Source organism: Ranitomeya imitator, chromosome 1, assembly GCF_032444005.1.
Source record: "Ranitomeya imitator isolate aRanImi1 chromosome 1, aRanImi1.pri, whole genome shotgun sequence".
In the NCBI taxonomy this organism is placed as follows: Eukaryota; Metazoa; Chordata; class Amphibia; order Anura; family Dendrobatidae; genus Ranitomeya; species Ranitomeya imitator.
In genome coordinates this window covers 171,595,908-171,620,927 of record NC_091282.1, presented here as the reverse complement: position 1 = coordinate 171,620,927, position 25,020 = coordinate 171,595,908, and the positions used below count along the sequence as shown (strand labels likewise).

Here is a 25,020-nt window from a genome sequence, read left to right as displayed (position 1 = left end):
TAGGTCAAGCTGTTGCAAATATCAATTGAGCTAATTTTAGTGGACCGTTTGGGTTTAATGACCCACGATACTCACCTTTCCCCACTCCCTCGTCAAAGCCACGGGCATCGGGTTCTTCATGCTGTGGGGTCTATATTTAATTAATATGTTCTGGCAATTTTCACTGCAATCTTTTACCAGTATCTCCTGATGTTTCATTAACCTATATGTGTCTCTTGCTTTGAACATTTCATTGGGGGTTATTTTGGCTGTACTCCTGTATTTCCCATTATTTACCTTTTGATTTGTTATTCACTGAAGAGGACAAGCCTCGTTACTCAATACTGCCTCATTGTGCATGTATGTACACATCGTGTGGATCACCTTACTGATGTGCAGGACAGTTTGCATACTCTCTGGCACTGGTCACTTCTGACCTGAACTCTCGTCAGTTGTGCAATATGTTTGAGTATTTCTTTACTTCACTTTATGAAATTTTGCAGCTTATGATTTGCTTTACCAAACCCCACAACGTGTTTTTAGTGCAGTGTTTAGCCTTGAACATTTTATCATGTCTAACCTTGATAACGGTTTTCGTTACTTTTGGATTGCATGTCATTTCTGTAGTATCCCCTCCGGGCAAACAAATGTGATATTATATTAGATAGTATCTAATAACAGAAAATATACCCGTTACGGTCTTCCTTTCTGCCCTGGTCCTCTTCTATCACATATGACTATTGTGCTTGTGACTAGCCGGCTCAAACGTCAACTTCTGTGTTTGAAAGGGAACCGGCCTCATGATTCACGCTGCGCAAACCACCGGCAGAACCCGGCTGAATGATGGCAACTAGGTATGCTATTCTCTGCAGCAGGAAGATCAGGCCGGCTATTCCCTGCATCACTAGTTGATTGGCGGGTCTCTGCCATGTGTGTAGGTAGAGACCTGTCAGTCACCTAGAGCCGCGCAGGGAAAAGCCGTCCGATGGTCTGCTGGACTAATCTCATCTTGTAGATATGCAAACTATGTTTTTTCCTGAAATCCCAGATGGGTTCAGAGAGAAACGTACCAGGCTCGGATTCATGCTGCACTGGTTTGGGCTACATGAATCACATATGCACACACATTGTTGATGGCTAATGGAGGGGCAATACAAAAAAACTAGCTGCTGGAGAGATGCTTAAAACAGTCATATGTAATGGCCAACTAAGGCCATAAATGATGTTACAAGATGTGCATGAAATAAAAAAAACAAAAACAACACACTTTTGCAAATGCTGCAGCTGTCATCTGGACTCTTCCTTCATCCGATGCATAGATTTTTAGATCATGTCGATAAGTACTGTGTAACCGCAAAAGGCCACAGCCAGGAAATCCAGCATAGTCTCCTAGAAAACAGAATATGTCATTACATTCATCGTACAAGAACAATTGAGATAGAAAAATCCCATGAGTTCCTCCTTTAATAACCTTCTCTATTCTGATCCTGATATCTCTATAGAAATAAAACTATGAGATAGTAATTATATATCTACATGTTACAGGACATAAGCAATTCTCCCTCCTTCTCACCATCCTGAGTCTGGCGGTAAGGCAACTGGCTGCAGCAGGAGCCTCCCCCCTCTACTCTGTCTGCAATGGGAGACAAACAATAAGCCCAACCACGCACCTTTTTTGTTGTTAGGCAACCAAAATTAACGGGACTAGGAAGAGATCAGCAGGAAAGACTTTCTCAGCAACATTTCTACAAGAATATTTGCTGAAAGAGGACAGGTCACTTGTACAAACACAGCGAGTTTAATACCTTGCAAAAATTCCCGCAATCGGGATTCTACAACATTTTTCTGTTTTGCCCAGAGTTCTTCCATTGCAGAGATATTCCAAACTATTGCTTTTGGAGTGCAATATGTGAAATCTCTGCATGTAATGCTACTGGGCGTTTCCTCAGAATCTATTTAGGATCGTACGTCTTCACCCCTCCATCCAGGCTCTGTCAAACACAGTTCAGCAGCAGATCTACTATTAGTCTTAGATACTGCCGAAGTGCGATTGGCAGCATTTTGGAGGGAGATGTAAAAGTGCACGCCCCCCCACCAAAAAAGACTCTGAAGAAACATCCAGATGCATTACAAGCAGAGATTTCACATACTGTCCTCTAAAAGCCAAATATGTGAATCTCTCTGCAATGGAGCAAAACAGCAGAAAACTGAAAAAAAAAGGTGGCAGAATCAAAGCAGGATTTTTACAAGTCATTCAACTATTTTTTAAGCAAATGACAGGTTCTCTATAGGGAGTAGCAACATAGAAGAAAACTAGCTCGGTGGTTAAAACAGGATTTTTGGTTGCTTACCGTAAAATCTGTTTCTTGAAGCCTCCATTGGGGGACACAGGAACCATGGGTGTATGCTGCTGCCACTAGGAGGCTGACACTATGCAAATAAAAAAAGTTAGCTCCTCCTCTGCAGTGTACACCCCACCGACTGGCATTATACTCTTCAGTTAGTGAGAAAGCAGTAGGAGATAATGAAACAAGGTTGAAAAACCATAACCACAAACTTGAGAACTGTAACGTGAGAACAGTCATAGAACAGATAACAGCAGAAAACATTGGGAGGGAGCTGTGTCCCCCAATGGAGGCTTCAAGAAACAGATTTTACGGTAAGCAACCAAAAATCCTGTTTTCTTTATCGCCTCTCATTGGGGGACACAGGAACCATGGGACGTCCCAAAGCAGTCCCAAGGGCGGGAAAACAGACTTCCATCAGGTCAGAGGACTCACCACTGCCGCCTGCAGGATCCTTCTGCCTAGGCTGGCGTCCGCCGATGCGTAGGTATGGACCTTGTAAAATTTGGCGAACGTGTGGATGGAAGACCAAGTTGCCGCTTTGCAAAGCTGTAGGGCGGAAGCCCTGTGGTGCACCGCCCAGGAGGCGCCGACTGCCCGGGTAGAGTGAGCCTTAATCCCAGGAGGGGGCACTCTGTTCTTGACCCGGTAAGCCTCCAAAATTGCCGTTCTGATCCAGCGAGCAATAGTCGCTTCAGAAGCCGGCTGGCCTCTGCGCGTGCCATCAGGAATGACGAAAAATGAATCCGTCTTCCGGAAAGAGGATGTTCTATCCAGATAAATCCTCACTGCCCTGACTAGGTCCAGCTTGTTCAACGATCGCTCCAGAGGATGAGTCGGAGCTGGACAAAAGGAAGGTAGAACGATGTCCTCGTTGAGGTGGAAGGTGGAAACCACCTTAGGAAGAAAAGAAGGTGGAGGTCGGAAGACCACCTTGTCCTGGTGAATGACCAAAAACGGAGGGTGGCAAGACAGTGCCGCCAGCTCGGAAACGCGGCGAATGGACGTGATGGCCACAAGAAAGGCCACCTTCCAAGATAAAACTGATAGAGGAATCTCCCTAAGAGGTTCAAAGGGAGAAACCTTCAAAACGTCCAGTACCAGGTTTAGGTCCCATGCCTCCACAGGGGCCCTGTACGGCGGGACGGCGTGGGCTACCCCCTGAAAGAAGGTCTTAATCTGTGGCCGAGAGGCCAAGGTCTTCTGAAAGAGGATGGAAAGCGCAGAGACCTGACCCTTCAGGGAACTAAGAGCCAGGCCCGAATCCAGTCCTGCCTGAAGGAAGGCCAAAAGAGAAGGCAGGGAAAAAACCATAGGCGGCACGCGGTTGGACTCGCACCAACGGAAGTAGGCCTTCCAGGTGCGGTAGTAGATCCTGGAAGACGAAGGCTTCCGAGCCTGAATCATGGTGTGAATCACCCGGTCCGAAAGGCCGGACGCTCTTAGAACCGCGGTCTCAACAGCCACGCCGTTAAACTGAGCGACCGAGAATTCGGGTGGCAGATCGGACCCTGGGACAGCAGATCGGGCCTGTCTGGAAGGCACCAGGGAGCGAGAAGGTTGACTAACTCCGCGAACCAAGCTCTCCTGGGCCAATCCGGGGCGATCAGGATGACCGGCACCCCTTCCGCTTTGATCTTCTTCAACAGTTTGGGAAGTAATGGAAGGGGTGGGAACAGATAGGGCAGCTCGAACTGTGACCAAGGAATGGCCAGAGCATCGACGCCCACTGCGAGAGGATCGCGTGACCTGGAGACGAATTGTTGAACCTTCCTGTTGATCCGAGACGCCGTGAGATCCACATCCGGAGTTCCCCATCGAAGACAAATCTGATGGAAGACCTCCGGATGCAGGGACCATTCCCCCGCCGCGAGACCCTCGCGGCTGAGGAAGTCGGCGGCCCAGTTTTCTACGCCGGGGATATGCACCGCGGATATCACCGGAACCGTTGCCTCTGCCCAAAGGAGGATCTTGGACACCTCGGCAAGGGCCAAGGAGCTCCGAGTCCCCCCCTGATGGTTGACATATGCCACAGCCGTGGCATTGTCCGTCTGGATCCGGACTGGAAGGCCCCTGAGGATCCTTTCCCAATGGCGGAGGGACAGAAAGATGGCCCGAATTTCGAGGACGTTGATCGGCAGCGCGGACTCCTGCAGCGACCAACGGCCCTGAACCGTCAGGTGGCGAAAAACCGCACCCCAGCCGATCAGGCTGGCATCCGTTGTCACCACCTGCCAGTGAACCGGAAGGAAGGACCTGCCCTGGGAGATGAGAGGAGACGTCAGCCACCAGTTGAGAGACCGCTTGACCCGAAAGGAGAGTCTGATCGGCCGATCCAGGGAGAAGACCGACCTGTCCCACTGAGACAGAATGGCTTGCTGAAGGGGTCGAGAATGGAATTGGGCGAAGGGAATCGCTTCCAAGGTAGCTACCATCCTCCCCAGAACCTTCATGGCCGATCGGAGGGAGGGAGGCCGAGGACCCTGGAGCAAGAGAATGTCCCGACAAAGGGTGGATCTCTTGTCCTTGGGAAGGAAGACTCTGGACTGACGAGTGTCGAAGAGCATGCCCAGAAAGATGATGCGCTGAGAAGGAATAAGGCAGGACTTCTTCCGGTTGACCAGCCATCCGAAACGGGATAAGGTGTCGAGAACAATGGACAAGCTTTCGTGGGCCTGAGCAAAGGACGGAGCCTTGATGAGGATGTCGTCGAGGTATGGAAACAGAACCAAGCCTCTGACTCTCAAAATGGCCATCAGCGCCGCCATGATTTTCGTGAACACCCTTGGCGCGGTTGCGAGACCGAACGGCAGGGCGACGAACTGAAAATGATCTTGTTGCACTGCGAAGCGCAGGAAACGGTGATGTCCGGGAAATATTGGAACATGTAGGTAGGCGTCCTGGATATCTATAGAGCATAGAAATTCCTGAGCCTCCATGGAAGCAATTACTGAACGAAGGGATTCCATCCTGAAGTGTCTCAGGCGAACCCTCCTGTTCAACAATTTGAGGTCCAGAATGGGACGAACCTTGCCGTCTTTTTTCGGTACCACAAAGAGGTTCGAGTAGAAACCCGTGTACCGTTCCTTTTCTGGGACGGGAACGATTACCCCGGATTTGAGCAGAGAAGCGATGGCTGCGAAGAAGCCCGGAACCAAAGCGGGATCTTTTGGAGGACGAGATTGGAAGAAACGATCTCTGGGTCGGGAGGCGAACTCTATTTTGTATCCCGAAGACACAACTTCCCTGACCCATGCATCCTCTACTGCGGAAATCCAGACGTCCCTGAAACGGAGAAGACGGCCCCCCAACCTGGGAGTTGGGCTGGAGTCTTGCCGAGAGTCATGCGGAAGTGGATCTTCCAGTCCTGGGCCTGGACGATCTACCCTGGGAATAGCGAGGACGCCAGGACGGAGTGGGCCTGAAGGACACCGCCTTCTTCTCTTGACGTGCCTGTGGCCTCTGTTGCTGCTGGGAAAAGGAGTTTGATGCAGCGAAGCGACGAAAAGGCCGGAACGAGCGAAACTGCCGTCTAGGAGGAGGGCGACGAGGTTTAGCCTGGGGGAGAAGGGAACTTGTGCCCCCAGTGGCGTCCTTAATGATCTGGTCCAGCTGGGAACCAAAGAGACGAGAGCCCTGGAAGGGCAGACTAGTGAGGGACTTTTTGGAGGACAAGTCCGCCTGCCAGGCCTTGAGCCAAACGGTCCGGCGGATGGCAACGGCATTGCTGGAAGCCTGAGCCGCACAAGAGGCGACATCCAGGGAGGCGGAAACCAGGTATTCACCAGCGTGGGAAATCTGGTTGGCAAGTTCCACTAATTGCGCGGGAGGAGCTCCGTCCAGGATACCTCGCCGCAGATCCTTGGCCCATTTTGAGATGGATTTTGAGGCCCAAGTGGAAGCAAAGGCCGGGCATAGCGCTGCTGAAGCCGCTTCGAAGGCAGATTTTGCGAAGGATTCTATAACTCTGTCGTTAGAATCCTTCAGAGACGCTCCGCCGGACAGTGGGAGCACCGTGTTGGTGGACAGCCTGGACACAGGTGGATCCACCGAGGGAGAGACCGTCCAATTGGCGGTAAGATCTGGTGAAAAAGGATATAACACCCCCAGGTGTTTTCCCCTCTGAAAACGTCTGGTCGGATTCTCTCTCTCTCTGGCCAGGATTTCCTCGAATTCAGGATGAGGGGCAAAAAATTTTGAAGGTGGTTTGGCCCGTCTAAACGAAACCGCCTGATCTGCGGGTTCCGTAGAGGGATCCTTAATGCCACAGGTTTGGTTTATAGCCCGAATGAGGTAATGGACCGACTCACTCATGGTGGCGATTTGGCTAGGATCCAACTCCGACATCTCCTCTGAGGGCGCATCAGATAAAGCCTCGCCTGACTCAGGGGAGGAGGAACGGTGCGACACCAACCGCGGGGGAGGGCCGTGCGGCGAGATGGAACGCGAAGAGGACTCAGACCGACGTTCCTGTCTGGACCTTTTGTGGCTAATCAAGGAGGGCTCGGGCGGCGGTTCCTGCGACCCGCTGGCCACTGCAGGGGTCTGCAGGGGTAACCGATCCAGCGCGGACACCAGGGTTTGAGACACCCGTGTTAAATCGGCCACCGATTGTGACAGAGAAGCGGCCCAGCCTGGGATGGGGGGATCACTCTCGGGCGGAACAGCCGGGGGATCCTGGGCGGTGGGAGCAATCGGGTTGCTGCAGGACTGACACAGCGGGGAGGACTGACCTGAGGGAAGTTTGCTGTTACAGGACGAACATGCAAAGTACGTGACTAAGGTAGTAGATGAAGAAGAAGTAGGGGGGCGAGAGCGGCCCCCTTTAGAGGAAGACATTTTGAGGGACCCTGAAGATGCCAGTTGGTTAGGGGACAGTGGGCAGAGGGGGGTGTCAGACTGCAGTGCAGCTACTCACGGACCCGGTCCTGGAAGATGTCCCACTTGTCCTTGGTGGAGAAATCCCCTGGTGCTGAGCTCACAGAAGATGCGGGCGAAGGAGCGTGGCGCGCTGCGTGAGGCACTGCAAGGGCTGCTGCTGTGGTGTGAAGCGATGCTCACACCAGACGAGTGTCCCACGAGGAAGGGGGCGGAGCTAGACGCAGAGGCGCCGGTAGGCAGGTCATAGTATGTCGGGTGGGAAAAAAGCCCGCCCGCAGAAGCGGAAGAGACAGATCCGAAGACCGGAAGTAGGCCCCGGCCAAAGCCGGGGCTTAAATTAGGAACCGGCGGCCGGGAAACGAGCCGCGGCGCCGGTATAGAGCGCCGGAGCTATGCGCCGCGACGGGAGGCTGGCGGCACAGGCGCCGCAGCCTGCTAGGCTGCGCCGCTGAAGGGCGCCGCAGATCCACCTCCTGCGGCGCCGGAGCAATGTGCCGCGACGGGAGGCTGGCGGCACAGGCGCCGCAGCCTGCTAGGCTGCGCCGCTGAAGGGCGCCGCAGATCCACCTCCTGCGGCGCCGGAGCAATGCGCTGCAGCGATAAGCAGCGCGATAGACTGCAGGGCTGCTGCGCTGAGGACTGCGCCCAGTGAAAAACCGCAGCGCTGATAGTCGCCGCGGAAAGGAGCGAACAGCAGCCAAGAGCTGTCAAGAAAGAAGGTGCTGGTCACGGGTGAGAGCGCTGCGGCCAGAAAACAGGCGCCGCAGCCTGCTCAGAATGGGGAAAATGCTGGAGCTCCAGGATCACCGATAAAATATCGACCGCGCCGCAAGGTTACAGGCGATGACCGGGTAAGAGAGGGTCACCGTCTGGGAGCCCTTAACAAGAATCCCCCCCCCTAACAAGGATCTGGGATGGGATAGGGGAAATACTCACCTAAAAAACATCCCACGCCGTACTAACCTTAAAAGAGGGTGAGACATCCAGGGCTGATGGACGTCCTCGTCTCCTCCAACCGACAGGCTCTGGTGGGCGAGTGGGTGAGGGACGGAGCCAGGACCGGACTTCTGAGCACGCTGGTGTGCCAGGATCTTGGTCCTGGTGAGGGATCTGTGAGGATACGGGGTGGCAGTACACACCGTACTCATAGTCCGCTTGTGGGAATACAGGTGTGACTGTTCACCCTGTATCCCTCCGAGGAAAACTGAAAGAAAACGACGCAGGTAGATAAGGGTCTAATGAAAGACCCGTGTCCACCTCCTACTGACACTAAGCTAAACTGAAGAGTATAATGCCAGTCGGTGGGGTGTACACTGCAGAGGAGGAGCTAACTTTTTTTTATTTGCATAGTGTTAGCCTCCTAGTGGCAGCAGCATACACCCATGGTTCCTGTGTCCCCCAATGAGAGGCGATAAAGAAAATTAGAGTCACTGACTGCAAAATTCCTACTTTATCAATTTCCTCAAAAAAGGGTGTTTAATTAGGAGGACTACTATGGATTGATATCATATTTTTCGATGCGGGAACTTGGGATCGGTTGGTTAATATGGGTTGTGTGACTTAATATCTGGGTACACAAATATAATACTATATGCAAGTCCAGACACCCTAAACTCGTCTTCCATTCTGCCGCACAACCGATCCACCTACATGGCCCAGTACTTCAGCCCTAAATGAGTACTTCAGTAAATAGCTCACTTTTACCTTTTAATGGCAGCAGCATTACAAAGAATAAGAATGGTCACTTTATTTTTGAGGGTGTTAGCAAGTCATCGCCCTCCATCTTACAGTAGTGCTCCAAGCAGAACAGTTTAAAGGGGTTGCCGCCACACTAAATGTAATCTGTCAGCAGGTTTTGCCATCTCATCTGAGAGCAGCATATTGTAGGCAAAAAGAAGTTGAATCCAACGATGTATCACAGATTACTGGGTGCTGTGGTTCTGACACAATCAGAGCTTTTAGATTTAGCATGAAGCAAAGCTGAGGAAGCTAGCCCCGCCCACACCACAGCTGACCCCACCCACAGGCTCTCTGTGTACAAAGTCCATAGACAGTAAGGTGCTTATCACAGGGGAAGAAGGCATTGCTGGACTAGTCCAGCAATTTTAACCTTAGTGATAAATCCTTCACAGTCCGTAAACAACTGCATGCTCTTTGACAAGTGACACATCCCTGAATTCTGTGCTTCGGCCTCTATCTCCTGATGTCTTTAGATTACATAGCAAAAATGGTTGACAGATTCCATTGAAGGAACTGCAGATTGGTAGGTCGGTTGGACCAAGCACTGAGCTAGTCTAGTAGAGAGCTCTACAGAATAAAGAAAGCCAGAATTGGCATTGCACTACTGCTACTGCAGCCTATTTATTATGGCAAGGACTTATTGTCTGCCAGCTGAGATACTGTCTAATTACTCCATTACTTTGGTGGGAATACCTCTTTCTCCCAGTGGAGTAGATTGTCAGAGCTTTTAGAAAGGAAATGCCTCTGGCAGCTTATTTCCAACCTCTATACAATACAGGCACAACAGCTAAAGCACAGTTCACACTAATGCATCTATTGTCTGTAAGCATTTTACCTACAGATGACAGCATTTATCAGTATTCTAGGGTAATCTGTACAATTACCTTGTCCTCCAGGATACATGCACCGGAAAGCCCTGCCAAGCTCCTCCGCTTGAATCCGGCCTGCAGGGGTCAGTTCACCACCCCACTTTAGGACTAAAAGCAAAGATGGCTCATCTCTTCGACAGTCTGAAGAATACAGTCATAATGCAAAAATCTATTACACAATGTTATAATTAGAATAAGAATCCATTATTCCTCAACCAAAACTCACCTTCCTCTTCGCTGGACGTCTTAGGGCAGCCATGTGGCAGATATGTTAGCTGAACCTTACGATTTATTCCAGAAAAGTGGCCATACCTGGTGAATGAGGAAAAAAATACTCCATGTAAAAAAAAAAATGTACGATAAGCAATTCTCACCAATTATGATACTTTGGGTGAGCTGACGTCACACTTACAACTCATATTCAGGCATAGACCACATTGATCAGCAAACTGCTTTTGCTCTTTTTTTTATATTTTTTTCAAAACTTTTATAGAGCGCAAAGCAAACTATTTTGTGAATCTTTAAAAAAAAAAAAAAAAATCCAATTTAAGTCCAGTCATGGCTGAAGTATTTCTATAATGACCACTTCATTTTCACTGTAATTGGAATCCATCAGAAAAGAGCCATCTTCCTTTGTGTAAAAAAAAAAAAAAAAGTTTGGTAAGTCTACAATATATAAATATTTTTTTTAAGCTGGAGAAACGTTTATGACCAATTACCATCAACTCAAATCAGAGTGAATGCAGCCAATGTGACATTACACTTGGCTGTAGAGACACATACAGCGGGTGAAATAAGTATTGAACACGTCACCAATATTCTGAGTAACTATATTTCTAAAGGTGCTATTGACATGAAAGTCTGACCAAATGTTGGTGTCGGTAACCCATCCAATCCACACAGACAAAAATCAAACCATAGCTATCCATAAATTAACTTATGTTTAATAATGAGAAACAACACAGGAAAAAAGTATTGAACACATCAAGCAAAAGAGTTTTAAAAAAACATGGAACGTCAAGTCGTCAGCTGAAATCTATCAGTAATTAGAAAGCAAGCCTGCCACTTAGTGAAAAATAATATCAGCTGGATCAACTGATGGCCTATAGAAGGTGTCTCATTACCAAGGTGCCACACAAGGAACATCTTATGATGAATAAAACCAGTGAGCTGTCTCAAGACCTGTGCATCCTTATTGTTGCAAAACATACTGATGGAATTGGTTACAGAAGCATTTCTAAACAACTGAACGTTCCAGACAGCACTGTTGTGGCCATAATTCAAAAGTGGAGAGAACATCATTTCACCATAAATTGGCCACAACCAGGTGCTCCCAGCAAGATTTCAGACAAAGGAGTGAAAAGAATTGTCAGAAGAATTGTTCAAGAGCCAAGGACCACATGTGGAGAGCTACAAAAATAGGGATTTTTGTGTACTCACCGTAAAATCCTTTTCTCCGAGCCATTCATTGGGGGACACAGACCGTGGGTGTATGCTGCTGCCACTAGGAGGCTGACACTAAGAGATACAAGAAAAGTTAGCTCCTCCCCTGCAGTATACACCCTCCTGCTGGCTCTCAGCTAACCAGTTCGGTGCAAAAGCAGTAGGAGAACAATAACATATGAGAATATAGCATGTCAAAACATATATGAAAGTACAGCACGTCGAATTATATATATGTTATAAAAACAACCACAAGCAAATAACAGGGTGGGAGCTGTGTCCCCCAATGAATGGCTCGGAGAAAAGGATTTTACGGTGAGTACACAAAAATCCCTATTTCTCCTCCGCATCATTGGGGGACACAGACCGTGGGACGTCCCAAAGCAGTCCCTGGGTGGTAATAACATCAGATCAGACCCTGTGTAATGCCACTTACAAGTGCGCCACCACGGCCTGCAGAGTCCGCCTGCCCGGACGTCTGTGGAAGTCTGGGAATTATAGTGCTTCAAGGATGAATGCGGACTGGATGATCCCGCAAAGCTGACAACATGCTTTGCTGACGCCTGGCGTCTAGACCCCCAGAAAGCTCGATTGATCGATTGGAGGGAAAATAAGCAGACGACCCACATGGAAGGACTTCTGAATGTGTAAAGAATCCACCAGGCAAAAATGGCCGAAGAACGGCTAAGCCCTCCCTGAAAAACACCAGGGAGCCCAATGAGTTGTCCATCCTCTCAAAGGACGCCATCCTGAAAGGGTATCTACTCAGGGCACTCAACTTGTCCAGGGTATGGGGAACCCATTCAGTTTAGTGGACCGGAGCCGAAAGAGAAGAGGGAAGAGCGATGTTCTCGGAACAGTGGAAGTACGATACCACCTTGGTAACAAAGGAAGGGAACGGTCTGAGGACAACCTTGCCTTGATGGTAATAGGGAAAGAAGGTCTGGAGGAACAGAGCTGCCGGCTACGAAGACCCGTCTGAATTTACTTGGACAGTGCAGGTCTCCCAGGATCAATGGGGCCTTCCTGTTTCCTAAAGACCAGGGGTGGGCAATTAATTTTGCCATGGGGCCGCATGAGAATTATGGATGGTTTTAGAGGGCCGGACTAATATAATTAACTCATTTTGAGAGAATCGGAGCACACTATGATCACACTCTGATCAGGTTGTGATTTGCATAATTGACCCAATTTTCTTGGATGAGAAAACATACGTGACGGAGCCTCAGCGGAGCACTGATTGGTGGAGGAGAGCCCTTTGACACGACGCAGAGTTCTGATACCAGATCTGATGGGATGACCATAGGTGAAGGATGAGTGAAACCAATGGAAAATGTCTCAATGACAGCCTTACTGTGGGAGACTGGCCGAGGTCAGATTGGATCCAGGGAATATAAATCAGAAGGACAGATTTACGTCCAGTCATAAGAGGGCGACGGAGAATAAACATCTGTGAGATGTCAGCAGGAACAAGGACACTGCCACACACCATTTACCTGCGCAACAAACATGTACTTTTCCTGCAAAGCAATGAATCACATCTGACCCCCAAATACTCGTGTAACCATAACTCAGCATTTCAGTGGTCTTCAATCATGTCTAATGCACTACTACTCCCAGCACGCCCCACACATGCTGAGAGGACACTGCATTCTATTATTCCAAAAAGAAGGGACTCCCCGGCATGAACCTACGAGGGGTGAGAAGTGTGCCCCAGCATTGAAGGGGACCACAAAGGACAAGATAGCAGCGCGGCGGGAGCAGGGGGCGTACAAGGAGCTCTGCACGTCCTGCTGCCACCATTGCAGGCGCCGACATCTGCTGCAGCGGGACCTGCACGGAATGTGGCCGCATATGACATCGGCGCCCGGGGGAGGGGAGCCCGCACATAAGTCCTCTATTACCACACTGTGATGGCACCCGTACACCCCCCGCCCCACGTGTGAACAGGAGCCTTACCGGAGCAGCTGCAGTGCAGCCTCGACTACACAGACAGGACGCGGGCTCCTTCCCTTCACCCATGCGATCCGCTGCTGCTGCCACTGCCAGTACTATGGCTCCTGCTGCTGTGTCCTCCCCCGGAAGTGGAAGCTGTGCTCAGCCCCCCACTCATCCTCACACGCTGCAGCCTGGCGGGCACCGTGCATGCCGCGCAGTGTCAGTGTGCCGCCTCCTCACACCCGCTGTGTGGTCACATGTGCTGCCTGCAGCCGTCTGCACACAGTGTCCTGGCAGCATGTGGTAGTGAGCTTGGGGCCTTCACTCCAACCACCAAGAAGAAAACAGGTCGGAAAACTGGATTCCCGAAATAACCAGAGGGCTTGAGTAGTGTGGTGACTCTCCGTAGTCACTAGCAACCATTGAACCAGGAGAAAGGATCTCCCCCAGATGAGAAAGATGCTCAGAGCTTACCCTCTGGAAACCTGTTTGAAGAGGTATCTGTTTCTAGAGCAAGATAAAGAGTTCTGGGTCTGAATAGCAGACCTGTCCGTGTGCCTCCTACGGACACTAAGCAAGAACTGGTTAGCTGAGAGCCAGCAGGAGGGTGTATACTGCAGGGGAGGAGCTAACTTTTCTTGTATCTCTTAGTGTCAGCCTCCTAGTGGCAGCAGCTACACCCATGGTCTGTGTCCCCCAATGAGGCGAAGGAGAAAGATGTGGAATAGACACAGAAGAAAAAAACCCCATTGCATATTTAAAGGGAACCTGTCACCCCGAAAATCGCGGGTGAGGTAAGCCCACCGGCATCAGGGGCTTATCTACAGCATTCTGTAATGCTGTAGATAAGCCCCCGATGTTACCTGAAAGAGGAGAAAAAGACGTTAGATTATACACACCCAGGGGCGGTCCCGCTGCTGGTCAGGTCAGATGGGCGTCTCTGGTCCGCTGCGGCGCCTCCCATCTTCATTACAAGACGTCCTCTTCTGATCTTCAGCCACGGCTCCGGCGCAGGCGTACTTTGCTCTGCCCTCTTGAGGGCAGAGGATAGTACTGCAGTGCGCAGGCGCCGGAAAGGTCAGAGAGGCCCGGCGCCTGCGCACTGCAGTACTTTGTCTGCCCTCAACAGGGCAGAGCAAAGTACGCCTGCGCCGGAGCTGAAGATCAGAAGAGGACGTCTTGTAATGAAGATGGGAGGCGCCGCAGCGGACCAGCGACGCCCATCTGACCGGACCAGCAGCGGGACCGCCCCTAGGTGAGTATAATATAACGTCTTTTTCTCCTCTTTCAGGTAACATGGGGGGCTTATCTACAGCATTACAGAATGCTGTAGATAAGCCCCTGATGCCGGTGGGCTTACCTCACCTGCGATTTTCGGGGTGACAGGTTCCCTTTAATATGCCAAAAGTGGGGATACTAAGTAGTATCAACCCACATTCACAATATTTTATTGACTCCGTAATGTAACTATATAAATAGGAGAAAAACTGGAGTAACCAATAAATAAGTAAGAAAGTACAAAATGTATTTTTAAAAAAATCAAAGAAAAACACATATAATAAAATTGTCAATCAGGACAAGGACACGGAAGTACATACAGTAGTGAGGTGCACATGGGAGTTCAGAGGTAGAACATCTATCTGATTTACATTTGAATGCTTGTCCATGTGCTAGGTAAGTAGAGCCAAAAATAAGGCACAATAAATAAAGCCCAAATATTGTATAACAATGCGGGGATCCACAGAAGCAGCGGGAGCTCTATAGCAAGGTTTAAAGCCAAAAGTAAGGCAAAAAAAAAAAAGTCAGGGTAAATCAACATAGATCAAGCCCAGCTGGAGATCCGCAGAGTAAAGGGACTGTATCATAAATTAAGGGCAAAACTTACCAGGCCCAATGCACAACACTACTCAGATGGTAATGAGCCCCAAATGATGGCGGGTGGCTCACCCCCCTGAGACACACCAGACACACTGCCCACCTGTCATCTACCCTGTGGACAGCATCTGCTCTGTTGTCGGCTTATGAATGTTAGCAAGCCGGCAGCAGAATGGTGTCACTATACCTGGCGTGGCAGGAGATTAGCGCCGACTAGGGTTGCTCGATCCGATCATGTGAAATCGGAATTCTACAGATTTTCACTATGATCAGAATTCCGAATCCCGATTCCGATCTTTGAATGTGATCGGAATGAACCACCCAATGAAGTGCCTGTGTAGTGTGGGCACATCCAGTTCGGGAGGGGGGAAAAGTGTCTGCAGAGTGTGGGCGGAGACTGTGCGTGTGTGCGGGCGGAGACTTTGCGTGCGTGTGTGCGGGGTCTGTGCGGGACAGTCGGGGGTCTGTGCGGGCCTCTCGGGGCCATGCCTGCTACAGTGACAGTGATTGACACATTAGCCAATGATGGGACAGAAGTAGTCCCATCATCCGGCTAATGTGTTGAATGTAAAAAAAAAAAAAAAAACAAGAAAAAAAAACACAAACATACTAGATACATACATACATACTACATACATACATACATACATACTACATACATACATAGCATACTACATACATACAACATACACCATATTACATACATGCAACATTACATACAACATACTACATACTACATACAAACATACAATACATACAACATACTACATACATACTATATCCAATACATTACATACAACATACTACATACAATACATTCATACATTACATACAATACATACAAATAGACATACAGTACATATAACAGTACATACTCAACATCACTTGTCACTTCGATCCCCGAAGCCAGTGTCACCCGTAAAAAATATTAAAATAACAAACAACCAAGCACTCCGAGCCACAGAGGGTTCACAGAGGGATTCAATCTCTTGGTCAGAGAAACCATGGATTGCGGTTAGTGAAAAAGTCAACTGAGGGGGACTAGGTACTCTGAGATAAACTGGGATCAGCGGCGGAAGGCTCCAGAGCTCAGTTAGGGTGACCAGCTACGGATTGATGATGTGCTCTTAAGACCAGTAAATAATGGTCATGCGCCTTTAAGACCAGGGCATGCTGGTCATGTGCCTTTAAGACCGGGGCATCTTTCAAGGATTACGCCAGAGGTGAAGCCCCTTGAGGGGAACTAGGTACTCTGGGAAGAGCCGGGATCGGCGGCAGCGGAGGCTCCTGAGCTCATTTGTTAAGTACTCTGGGAAAGGTGACCGGCTTCTGGCAGAGCAGAGAATGCTGGTAATGTGCCCCTTTTAAACTAGGGAACCTTTAAGACCAGGGAATGCTGGTCATGTGTTTTAACAAAGCCAGGGAAAGCTGGGTGCGTGCGGGGGAGGGGTGCGGATGGAGGATTCTCCTTACTGAGATTCTGAGTCCCCCGTCTGGAATAGCGCTGTCTTCAGCGCTGAATACCACCGATGCGATGCAGCAGCCACTTCCGGATGAGCTCGTGTCCGGAGATGGCAGGAGGATGAAGATGGCCGCCGAGAATAGAGTTCTCGTCCTGAATGAGAGGCGCCTGAATGGGGGAGCGGAGCCTGAAGTGTGGCCTAGCATGGGCAGTGTTCCGGGTTGCGGCCTACACAAACCCGAAGCCGGGGGCTAAATTTTTAAAGCCAGCCGGCACCGAAGAGAAAAAGCCGCCGGATGCGCAGAGCCCTCCAACCGCTCGAGTCCCGACACTTACCCCAGTATGCAGCTTTGTTCAGCAGGTCAGAAAGGTAGAGAAAGGATCCTGTGCTGTTGTTTGGACAGTGCAGGGATAAGAAAAGTCCTCAATCCATCGTCCCTTTGGAGGTGGAGAGGAACCGTCCGCCTCCTTGTACCATCCGCTCTTAATAGTGGTGGTGCAGTGGGGGCTGCTCGGACGCCACGCTGGAAGGTGCCTCTGTACAGCCGAGGGTAAAACCTGGTGGGCAGGGCTGCATGTCCGGCAATAGGCCTGGCTGCAGAAGAGGACACTGGAGGTGACACTCCAGTGCTCGTCTGATAAGGGAGGGGGGAGATCGGTGCCCTTGAAGGGGCCCGTCGCCCCTAAAATCAGCTCAGGCAGTGGCTTCCCACGTCGCAGGAGAGGATACGGAGAGGTAAAACTCCCGTGCTCGCCTGTTGTTGGTTCGGGGAGATCGGAACATGAAAGAATCCGTCGCCCCATTCGTCCGTTGTAAAAGGTAAAAAAAAAGGTAAAAAGAGTTCTATGGGTCTGAATAGCAGACCCGTCCGTGTGCCTCCTACGGACACTAAGCAAGAACTGGTTAGCTGGGAGCCAGCAGGAGGGCGTATACTGCAGAGGAGGAGATCACTTTCTCTGTACCACTTAGTGTCAGCCTCCTGGTGGCAGCAGCTACACCCATGGTCTGTGTCCCCCAATGAGGCGAAGGAGAAAATATATTTTATTAGAATAATATTAAAAAAGACCTAAACAATAAACAGGGCTAAAAAAACCTCTATAGGGAAGGACAAATGATACAGACACAGCGTAATAAAATACAAATATGTGTAAGACCTGGCAGTAAAAAACGCTCTTGCTGAATGTATGTAAATATATCTATTTTACTGGATACCGAAATAGCATCTAACAATAATAATAATAAAGTAAAGAACCGGCAGATATAGCATAAATATGCCTGTATAAATATAATAAAATAAAGTTTAGTCCGCCAAGTTCTATGAGGAGCCTCCATCCAATCTCCATATATAGATATACAAATGCGATTTAACAATAAAAGGTCAAGACAGACAGGTATGGTAAAATTAAAGTGCAAATGCAGCAATATACGGAATATAGATGGTGATTATAGCAATATACTACAATCAAAGGCATACCCTCAGAAAGTGCTGATAGCCAGTACGCAGCATACACCCATGGTTCCTGTGTCCCCCAATGAGAGGCGATAAAGAAAACCCTATTGTAATCCAAAGAGCTTACCGCCAGATAGGATGCTGTAATAACCGTGCCTGGTGTCCTTCCTTCCCACCCATGCATGCATGCAGCACCGTGCACAGGGGGGCAGCACCGTGCACAGGGGGACAGCACCGTGCACAGGGGGACAGAGTGGCGACAGAGCAGGGACAGCGTAGCCCCTGAACCAAGCTCCACTGATGACACTTCATTTCAGTAATGGGCAGGGGCTGTGACAGTGACTTCAGCCTATGTCCCCTGATGACACAGAGTATCCCAGCATGCACTGGTGATACTGAAATTGTCATCAGACCAGAAATGGGAAGAAAAAAAAAAAAAAAAAAAAAAAAAAAAAAAAAACACACCCTAGCTGTTCGTGTAGTTAGGAAACGGTAGGACATTTTTCCAGCAAGTATATTAGAAAATAGTGTAGATTTTGGGACAAACTAGACAGGGAGTTTGTAGCAAAATAAATTTGCCTTCAGACCACCCGTTTAATGATTTATTATGGTTTCCAAACTTTATAACTAAAAAAAAAAAAAAAAAAAAATTAGGTGTCTGAATTCTGGATGTAAAAAAAAAAAAAAAAAAAGAGATTGGACCAAATTGACAACCCTGTAAGGCTACGTTCACATTTGCGTTGTTGGGCGCAGCGTCGTTGACGCATACCGACGCATGCATCATGCGCCCCTATCTTTAACATGGGGGGGCGCATGGACATGCGCCGGTACGCCCTGTATTGCGTTTTACGACGCATGCGTCAATTTGACGCACTAGACAGGGCGCGGACGACGCTACTTGTAGCGTTTTCCCTGCGCCAAAATTCATGAACAATACTAGTTTATGTCAACCCATGCGTCAAAAAACGCAGCGTTGTGTATATGCGTTGTGGGTTGCGTCGACGACGCTGCGCCCAACAACGCAAATGTGAAAGAAGCCTCAGAGACCGTCACTTGAAACTTGCATTGAAAGCTATACTGGAAATATTGCTTGCTATTTTTGATCTGTCACCAAAGATCTGGCAGATTTGGATTTTTTGCAACTGGCACATTGTGATCTGATCCGGTCCCATGTAGATTAGCCACTAGGATCGACTAGAATGTGGCAGAACTACCTGCCTTTGGCCATCGTCTCTCGTGGCCTTTTACAGAGGTTGGTCAATGAACAACTCTTACTGGACTTTCACTTTTCTTTAATAATATGGAAATACAATGACCCGCATCGGGGACCCCTTCGGATGTCATGAGATCCACATAACTGACGAGATGCAGTACTGCGGAAATCCAGGTCACACATCTACTTTTATCACTTAAAGGGAACCTGTCACCCCGTTTTTTGAGATTGAGCTATAAATACTGTTAAATAGGGCCTGCGCTGTGTGTTCCTATAGTGTATGTAGTGTACCACGATTCCCCACCTATGCTGAGATATAACTTACCAAAGTCGCCGTTTTCGCCTGTCAATCAGGCTGGTCAGGTCGGGAGGGCGTGGTGACATCGGTGGTTCTTCCTCAGCTTTACGTTGGTGGCGTAGTGGTGAACAAGCAGCGCGCGATCTGCGCTGTAATCCCCTTGCTTCGGTGGGGGCGGCCATCTTCCTGGGGCCGCGCGTGCGCAGATCGAGTGCTCTGCTGCACGGGGCTTCAGGAAAATGGCCGCGGGATGCCGCGCGTGCGCATTAGAGATCGCGGCGGCCATTTTCCCAAAGCCGAGATGCAAACTCGGCTTTGGGAAAATGGCCGCCGCGATCTCTAATGCGCACGCGCGGCATCCCGCGGCCATTTTCCTGAAGCCCCGTGCAGCAGAGCACTCGATCTGCGCACGCGCGGCCCCAGGAAGATGGCCGCCCCCACCGATGCAAGGGATTACAGTGCAGATCGCGCGCTGCTTGTTCACCACTACGCCACCAACGTAAAGCTGAGGAAGAACCAGCGATGTCACCACGCCCTCCCGACCTGACCAGCCTGATTGACAGGCGAAAACGGCGACTTTGGTAAGTTATATCTCAGCATAGGTGGGGAATCGGGGTACACTACATACACTATAGGAACACACAGCGCAGGCCCTATTTAACAGTATTTATAGCTCAATCTCAAAAAACGGGGTGACAGGTTCCCTTTAAGGCTAGACCATTACTTACATTTCTAACACAGTCTTAAGCTGCTCGAGCTTTGCTTTACTTTCCTCAATTTCAGAATCGTTGTTTTGGCCAAGTTCAACAAGAAGTTGTCTTGCAATGTCCAGTACCTCCTGGTAAATATATAAAAAAAAACATGTTAACAGGGGTTTGTAGGAAATATACTGTATATGTATATACTTTTGGTTTAGTTTGTAATGGCGACATGGGTTCTGCTTATTTAGAAAGGAAACACTCCCAACAGATGACATCATCCTTTATATCAGTCACAAAATGAACTTAAGAGGACCTGAAACTTCCTAAAAAAATAAATAAATAATGCGTTAAATACCTTGTTAAAAAAATAAAAATTAAAAAAAATAAAAAAATCACTCAGCTTCCTTGATTCTGCTGCATAATTCCAATGCAGAAATATTCCTATTTTTTCTTCTGAGGGCAGCATGTGAAATCTCAGCTTTTCAGGCCACTTATGTGGCATCCTCCCAGATGCGGCCAATCACAGCTCAGCAGCTGACCAAGCAGTTGGACTTCAAAGAAGAGATTTCATATACTGCGCTCCAGAAGAAACAAATGGAAATATCTATGTACTTAAGCAAAGCAGAACATAAAGAAAGAGCGGCTGAATGAGAAGAGTTCAGGGATTTTTGATATTTGATTCAATTTTTATTGAGCAAGTGAAAGGTCCACTTTAATAAGTCTATATAAACATAGCAGGGTGAACTGAGCTTTATAGAAAAATACACAACCTATGGGCAGTTAATTAAAAGGAAACACTTGCCTGTAACTGCTTTGGTTTCTTTAGCTTTAATTTTCCGGTCTTGTAACCATAGCATTTCTCAAAAAGATCAAAAAACCTTAAATATAAAAACAAAAGATTAACGTTTTGATAAGACAAAGTAGGCTTCTTACTCCTATACATGCCTGTATGTATTTTGTAAAGGGGTTATCTGAGATTTATTTATTTAAATACCGTACATCTTTTTCTTTGCTTATACTGTTGATAGTAAAGATATGAAATTATGTAATCTGTTATTACACAAAAATGCTTTTCTCCACTAATCAGCCACTTTTCCCACAGTGCCGCACCTCCCCGATCCATCCCCTGCATAGATTAGGCAATTCCTGAATTTCAAATGCAATCCATGCAATAGGTTTAAAGAAAGGTCAGATTATAAACTACAGCCCTCTACGGAAGAGGGGTAGGGGCTGTTGACCTGTAAAATTCCACGTTCCCATCAGCGCGCCCGTGACGTGATTGTGGGGCGCCGATGGGTTGTCATGACAGCCGGTGGTCTGCTGAAGATCCCCGTGGCAGTCATACTCCTGTGAATGTCGGCAAGTTGCCGGCGTTCATAGCTCATAGTAATTTCTGCTATACACAGCAGTGTTGAAGCACAAGTGGTCGGACAATCGCAGCTTCAAGTCTCCTAAGGGGACTATTAAACACAAAAAATTTGGTATCGTTGAGTTCAGAAATGTCCAATCAAAATATAAAATAAGTTAATTAGAGGTGTAAACCGTGTAATGAGAGAAAAAAAAAAACCACAAACACCAGAAATACGTTTTTTGGTCACTGCAACATTGAGATCAAAACTACGTACATACTCCAAAATGGTATCAATAAAATAGTTCAGGGCACAAAAAATAAGCCCTCAACCAACCCCAGATCCTGAAAAATGAAAACGTTACGGGTCTCGTAAATTGGCGACATAAGACAAAAACTTTTTTTTTGCGTAGAAATTTCGGATTTTTTTTTATCACTTAAAAAAATGTGTAGTTTATCTGGGTACTTGTACTGACCTGGGGAATCATATTACCAGGTCAGATTTACCATATAATGATCATGGTAAATAAACAGAACAAAAACATTGTGAAATTGCACTTATCCTGCAATTTCACTGCACTTGGAATTTCGTTCCTGTTTTGCAGCACACTATATGGTAAAATCAATGGTGCCATTCAAAAGTATAAGTCATCCTGTAAAAAACAAGCCCTCACACAGCAGTATTGACAGAAAAAAAAAAAAAAGTTATTGCTCTTGGGAGAAAGGGGGGGGGGGGGGGTGGGGGCGAAAAATGTAAACGAAAAAAAAAAAAAGAAAAATGGACCTGGGATGAAGGGATCAAGCATTGTGCCTTGTACCACCTCTCAAAACATTCTTTATTTTGTTCCCATTTTACTTTTGTTTGCCATTACATATTAGCCAGCGTGGTGGCTCAGTGGTTAGCACTGCAGACCTGCAGCCCTGGGTTTAAATCCCACGCAACACAACATCTTCAAGGAGTTTGCATGTTCTCCCCGTGTTTGTGAGCGTTTCCTCCGGTTACTGCGTTTTCCTCCCACACTACAAAGACATACTGATAGGGAATTTAGATTGCGAGCCCCAATGGGGACAGAGATGATAATGTCACTAAGGCACAGTGGAATTACTTGTGCTATATAAGCGAACGGGGTTTTTTAAGTCTCAGTTTTGCAGGACTTTGTTCTTAACATCCATGACAGAATGAAGAATGAAAAGTCCTTATTCTTCAACAGGAAATCCAAGAGCTGATGTGCAATTGCTATTAGGCTATGTGCACACGCTGCTGAATTGCCGCAAACATTTCCGAGGCAATTCCGCAACTCCCTGCTGTGGGTGAAACACATGCGGAACTGGCATGCATATTCGCACTAAACACTCGCGTTTTGTAAGCGTAATTAGCTTGAAGAATGCTAGCGTTTTCCAAACGATCTGTAGCATCGCTTGGAAAACTGAGTGACAGGTTGGTCACACTTAAACATAGTGCCTATGCAGCATCAATAGTAAAAAGATAGGATGTTAAAAATAATAAAAAATCGTGATATTCTCACCCTCCAGCGGCCCCTGCAGCCTTCCCGATCCTCGCGACAATGACCCCAGATGATATAGCATCACGTGAGACCACTACGTCATCACAGGTCATTGTTGCAAGGCATCACTGGGAACGGGAGCTTCACTAAGGTCTGGGCTGGATCCGGGGGCCGCCGGAAGGTGAGTAAATAACTTTTTTATTTTAATTCTCTTTTTAGGGCCTGGAGGAGAGTGGTGGGCATAGCCCCATGCGGGAAATAAGCAGATCAATGCATTCCTATGTGTGCGGAATCCCCGCGATTCCGCACAACGAATGAGCATGCTGCGTATCGATTCTGCCGTGGGAAATTACACGGCATTGCAGAATCCCATTGAATTCAATGGGTTGTGTTGTGTATGCATTTTCACAGCGAAAAACCAGGGCAAAAATGCTTACAATCCGCAACGTGTGCGCATAGCTTAAAATGTAAGGACGCGCATTTTATACCGACACAAGACCAACCACTGTAGTTCTGTTACTGAGTACAAACGAGTGACCAAACTATCTTCATGGTTCATGGCAAAACCTGGTGATTTATGCAGAAACTAACAACTTTTAACTCTGATTTGCCCAAGGAAATCACCATAAACTGCTTACCTTTGATGTCTAACTTCCATTTTCATCTTTTGTTTTGGTGTCCGATCCCCATGTCGTATTACAGCAATAACACAACGGAGCTCCATCCTTAAAAACAAAATGTTATCTCAATTATTTTAAGCATTTTTCTTTCAGTTTTAAAGGGATTCTGTGAGTTGGATCTTGCCTCCAAAGCCGTCTACAGTGGCTTGAAAAAGTATTCATTCCTCGTGAGCTTTTTATTTTCACATTTTTCATTTTACACCCATAAACTTACCGTATATACTCGAGTATAAGCTGACCCCCCTAATTTTGCAACAAAAAAACTGGAAAAACTTATTGACTCGAGTATAAGACTAGGGTGGAAAATGCAGCAGCTACCGGTAAATGTCAAAAGTAAAAATAGATACCAATAAAAGTAAAATTAATTGAGACATCAGTAGGTTAAGTATTTTTGAATATCCATATTGAATCAGGAACCCCATATAATGCTCTATAAGGTTCATGATGGGCCCCATAAGATGCTGCATACAAAACACGCCCTATATAATGCTGCATAAAATTTATGATGGGCCCCATAAGATGCTCCATATTAAAATATGCCCCATATAATGCTGCACAAATGCTGACTATGGCCACATAAGATGCCCCATACGGATATTTGGCCCATATAATGCTGCACAAATGCGGATTATGGCCCCATAAGATGCTCCATATAACAATGTGCCACATATAAGGCTCCATACAGTTCATCATAGCCCCATAAGATGCTCCATATAACAATATGCCACGTATAATGCCCCATACAGTTCATTATGGCCCCACAGATGCTCCATATAACAATATGCCACATATAAGGCTCCATACAGTTCATTATCGCCCCATAAGGCCTCTTTCACACTTCAGTCTTTTGGCGTCAGTCACTGCCGACATAGTGACGGATTGACGGATCCGTCACAATTGTTGCGAAAACGGTTCTAACGGATCCGTTTTTTTTACGGATCCGTTACTTGGGGGTTGTCTGGGAGAAGTATCTACTTTTTGGAGCATGCGCAATTGAAAAAACGGATTGGGGCGACGGATCCGCCGAAAAAACGGTTGCGGCGGATCCGTCGCCCATAGGCGCCCATTCTATGGAATGGCGGACGCGACGGATGCGTCGCGATCCGCCATTTCAGCGTTGACAAAAAACGTTCCAATGTCCGTCTATTTTCAGAAAACGTCCGCCAAATTTCGACGGATCCGTCGCATGGCGGATGGAACGGACGACCATCCGTCACAATCCGTCACTAATGCAAGTCTATGGGAAAATAACGGATCCGTCAAAAAAAATGACGGATCCGTTATTTGAGGAA

The 25,020-nt window shown here is 47.8% G+C and overlaps 1 protein-coding gene across 7 annotated transcripts in view; it reads right to left on the bottom strand.

The window, feature by feature from the left end:
• Positions 1-25,020, bottom strand: part of LOC138665154 (inositol hexakisphosphate and diphosphoinositol-pentakisphosphate kinase 2) — a 210,248-nt gene that overhangs the window by 77,178 nt on the left and 108,050 nt on the right. For all 7 annotated transcript variants that reach the window (XM_069752444.1, XM_069752428.1, XM_069752437.1 and 4 more), the window contains 6 exons: positions 23,687-23,773; positions 20,998-21,073; positions 20,223-20,332; positions 10,041-10,126; positions 9,830-9,955; positions 1,247-1,368 (listed from right to left, as the gene is read on the bottom strand). In XM_069752444.1, coding sequence (XP_069608545.1) covers positions 1,247-1,368; positions 9,830-9,955; positions 10,041-10,126; positions 20,223-20,332; positions 20,998-21,073; positions 23,687-23,773 — 607 coding nt within the window. The remainder of the gene's footprint in view (positions 1-1,246; positions 1,369-9,829; positions 9,956-10,040; positions 10,127-20,222; positions 20,333-20,997; positions 21,074-23,686; positions 23,774-25,020) is intronic.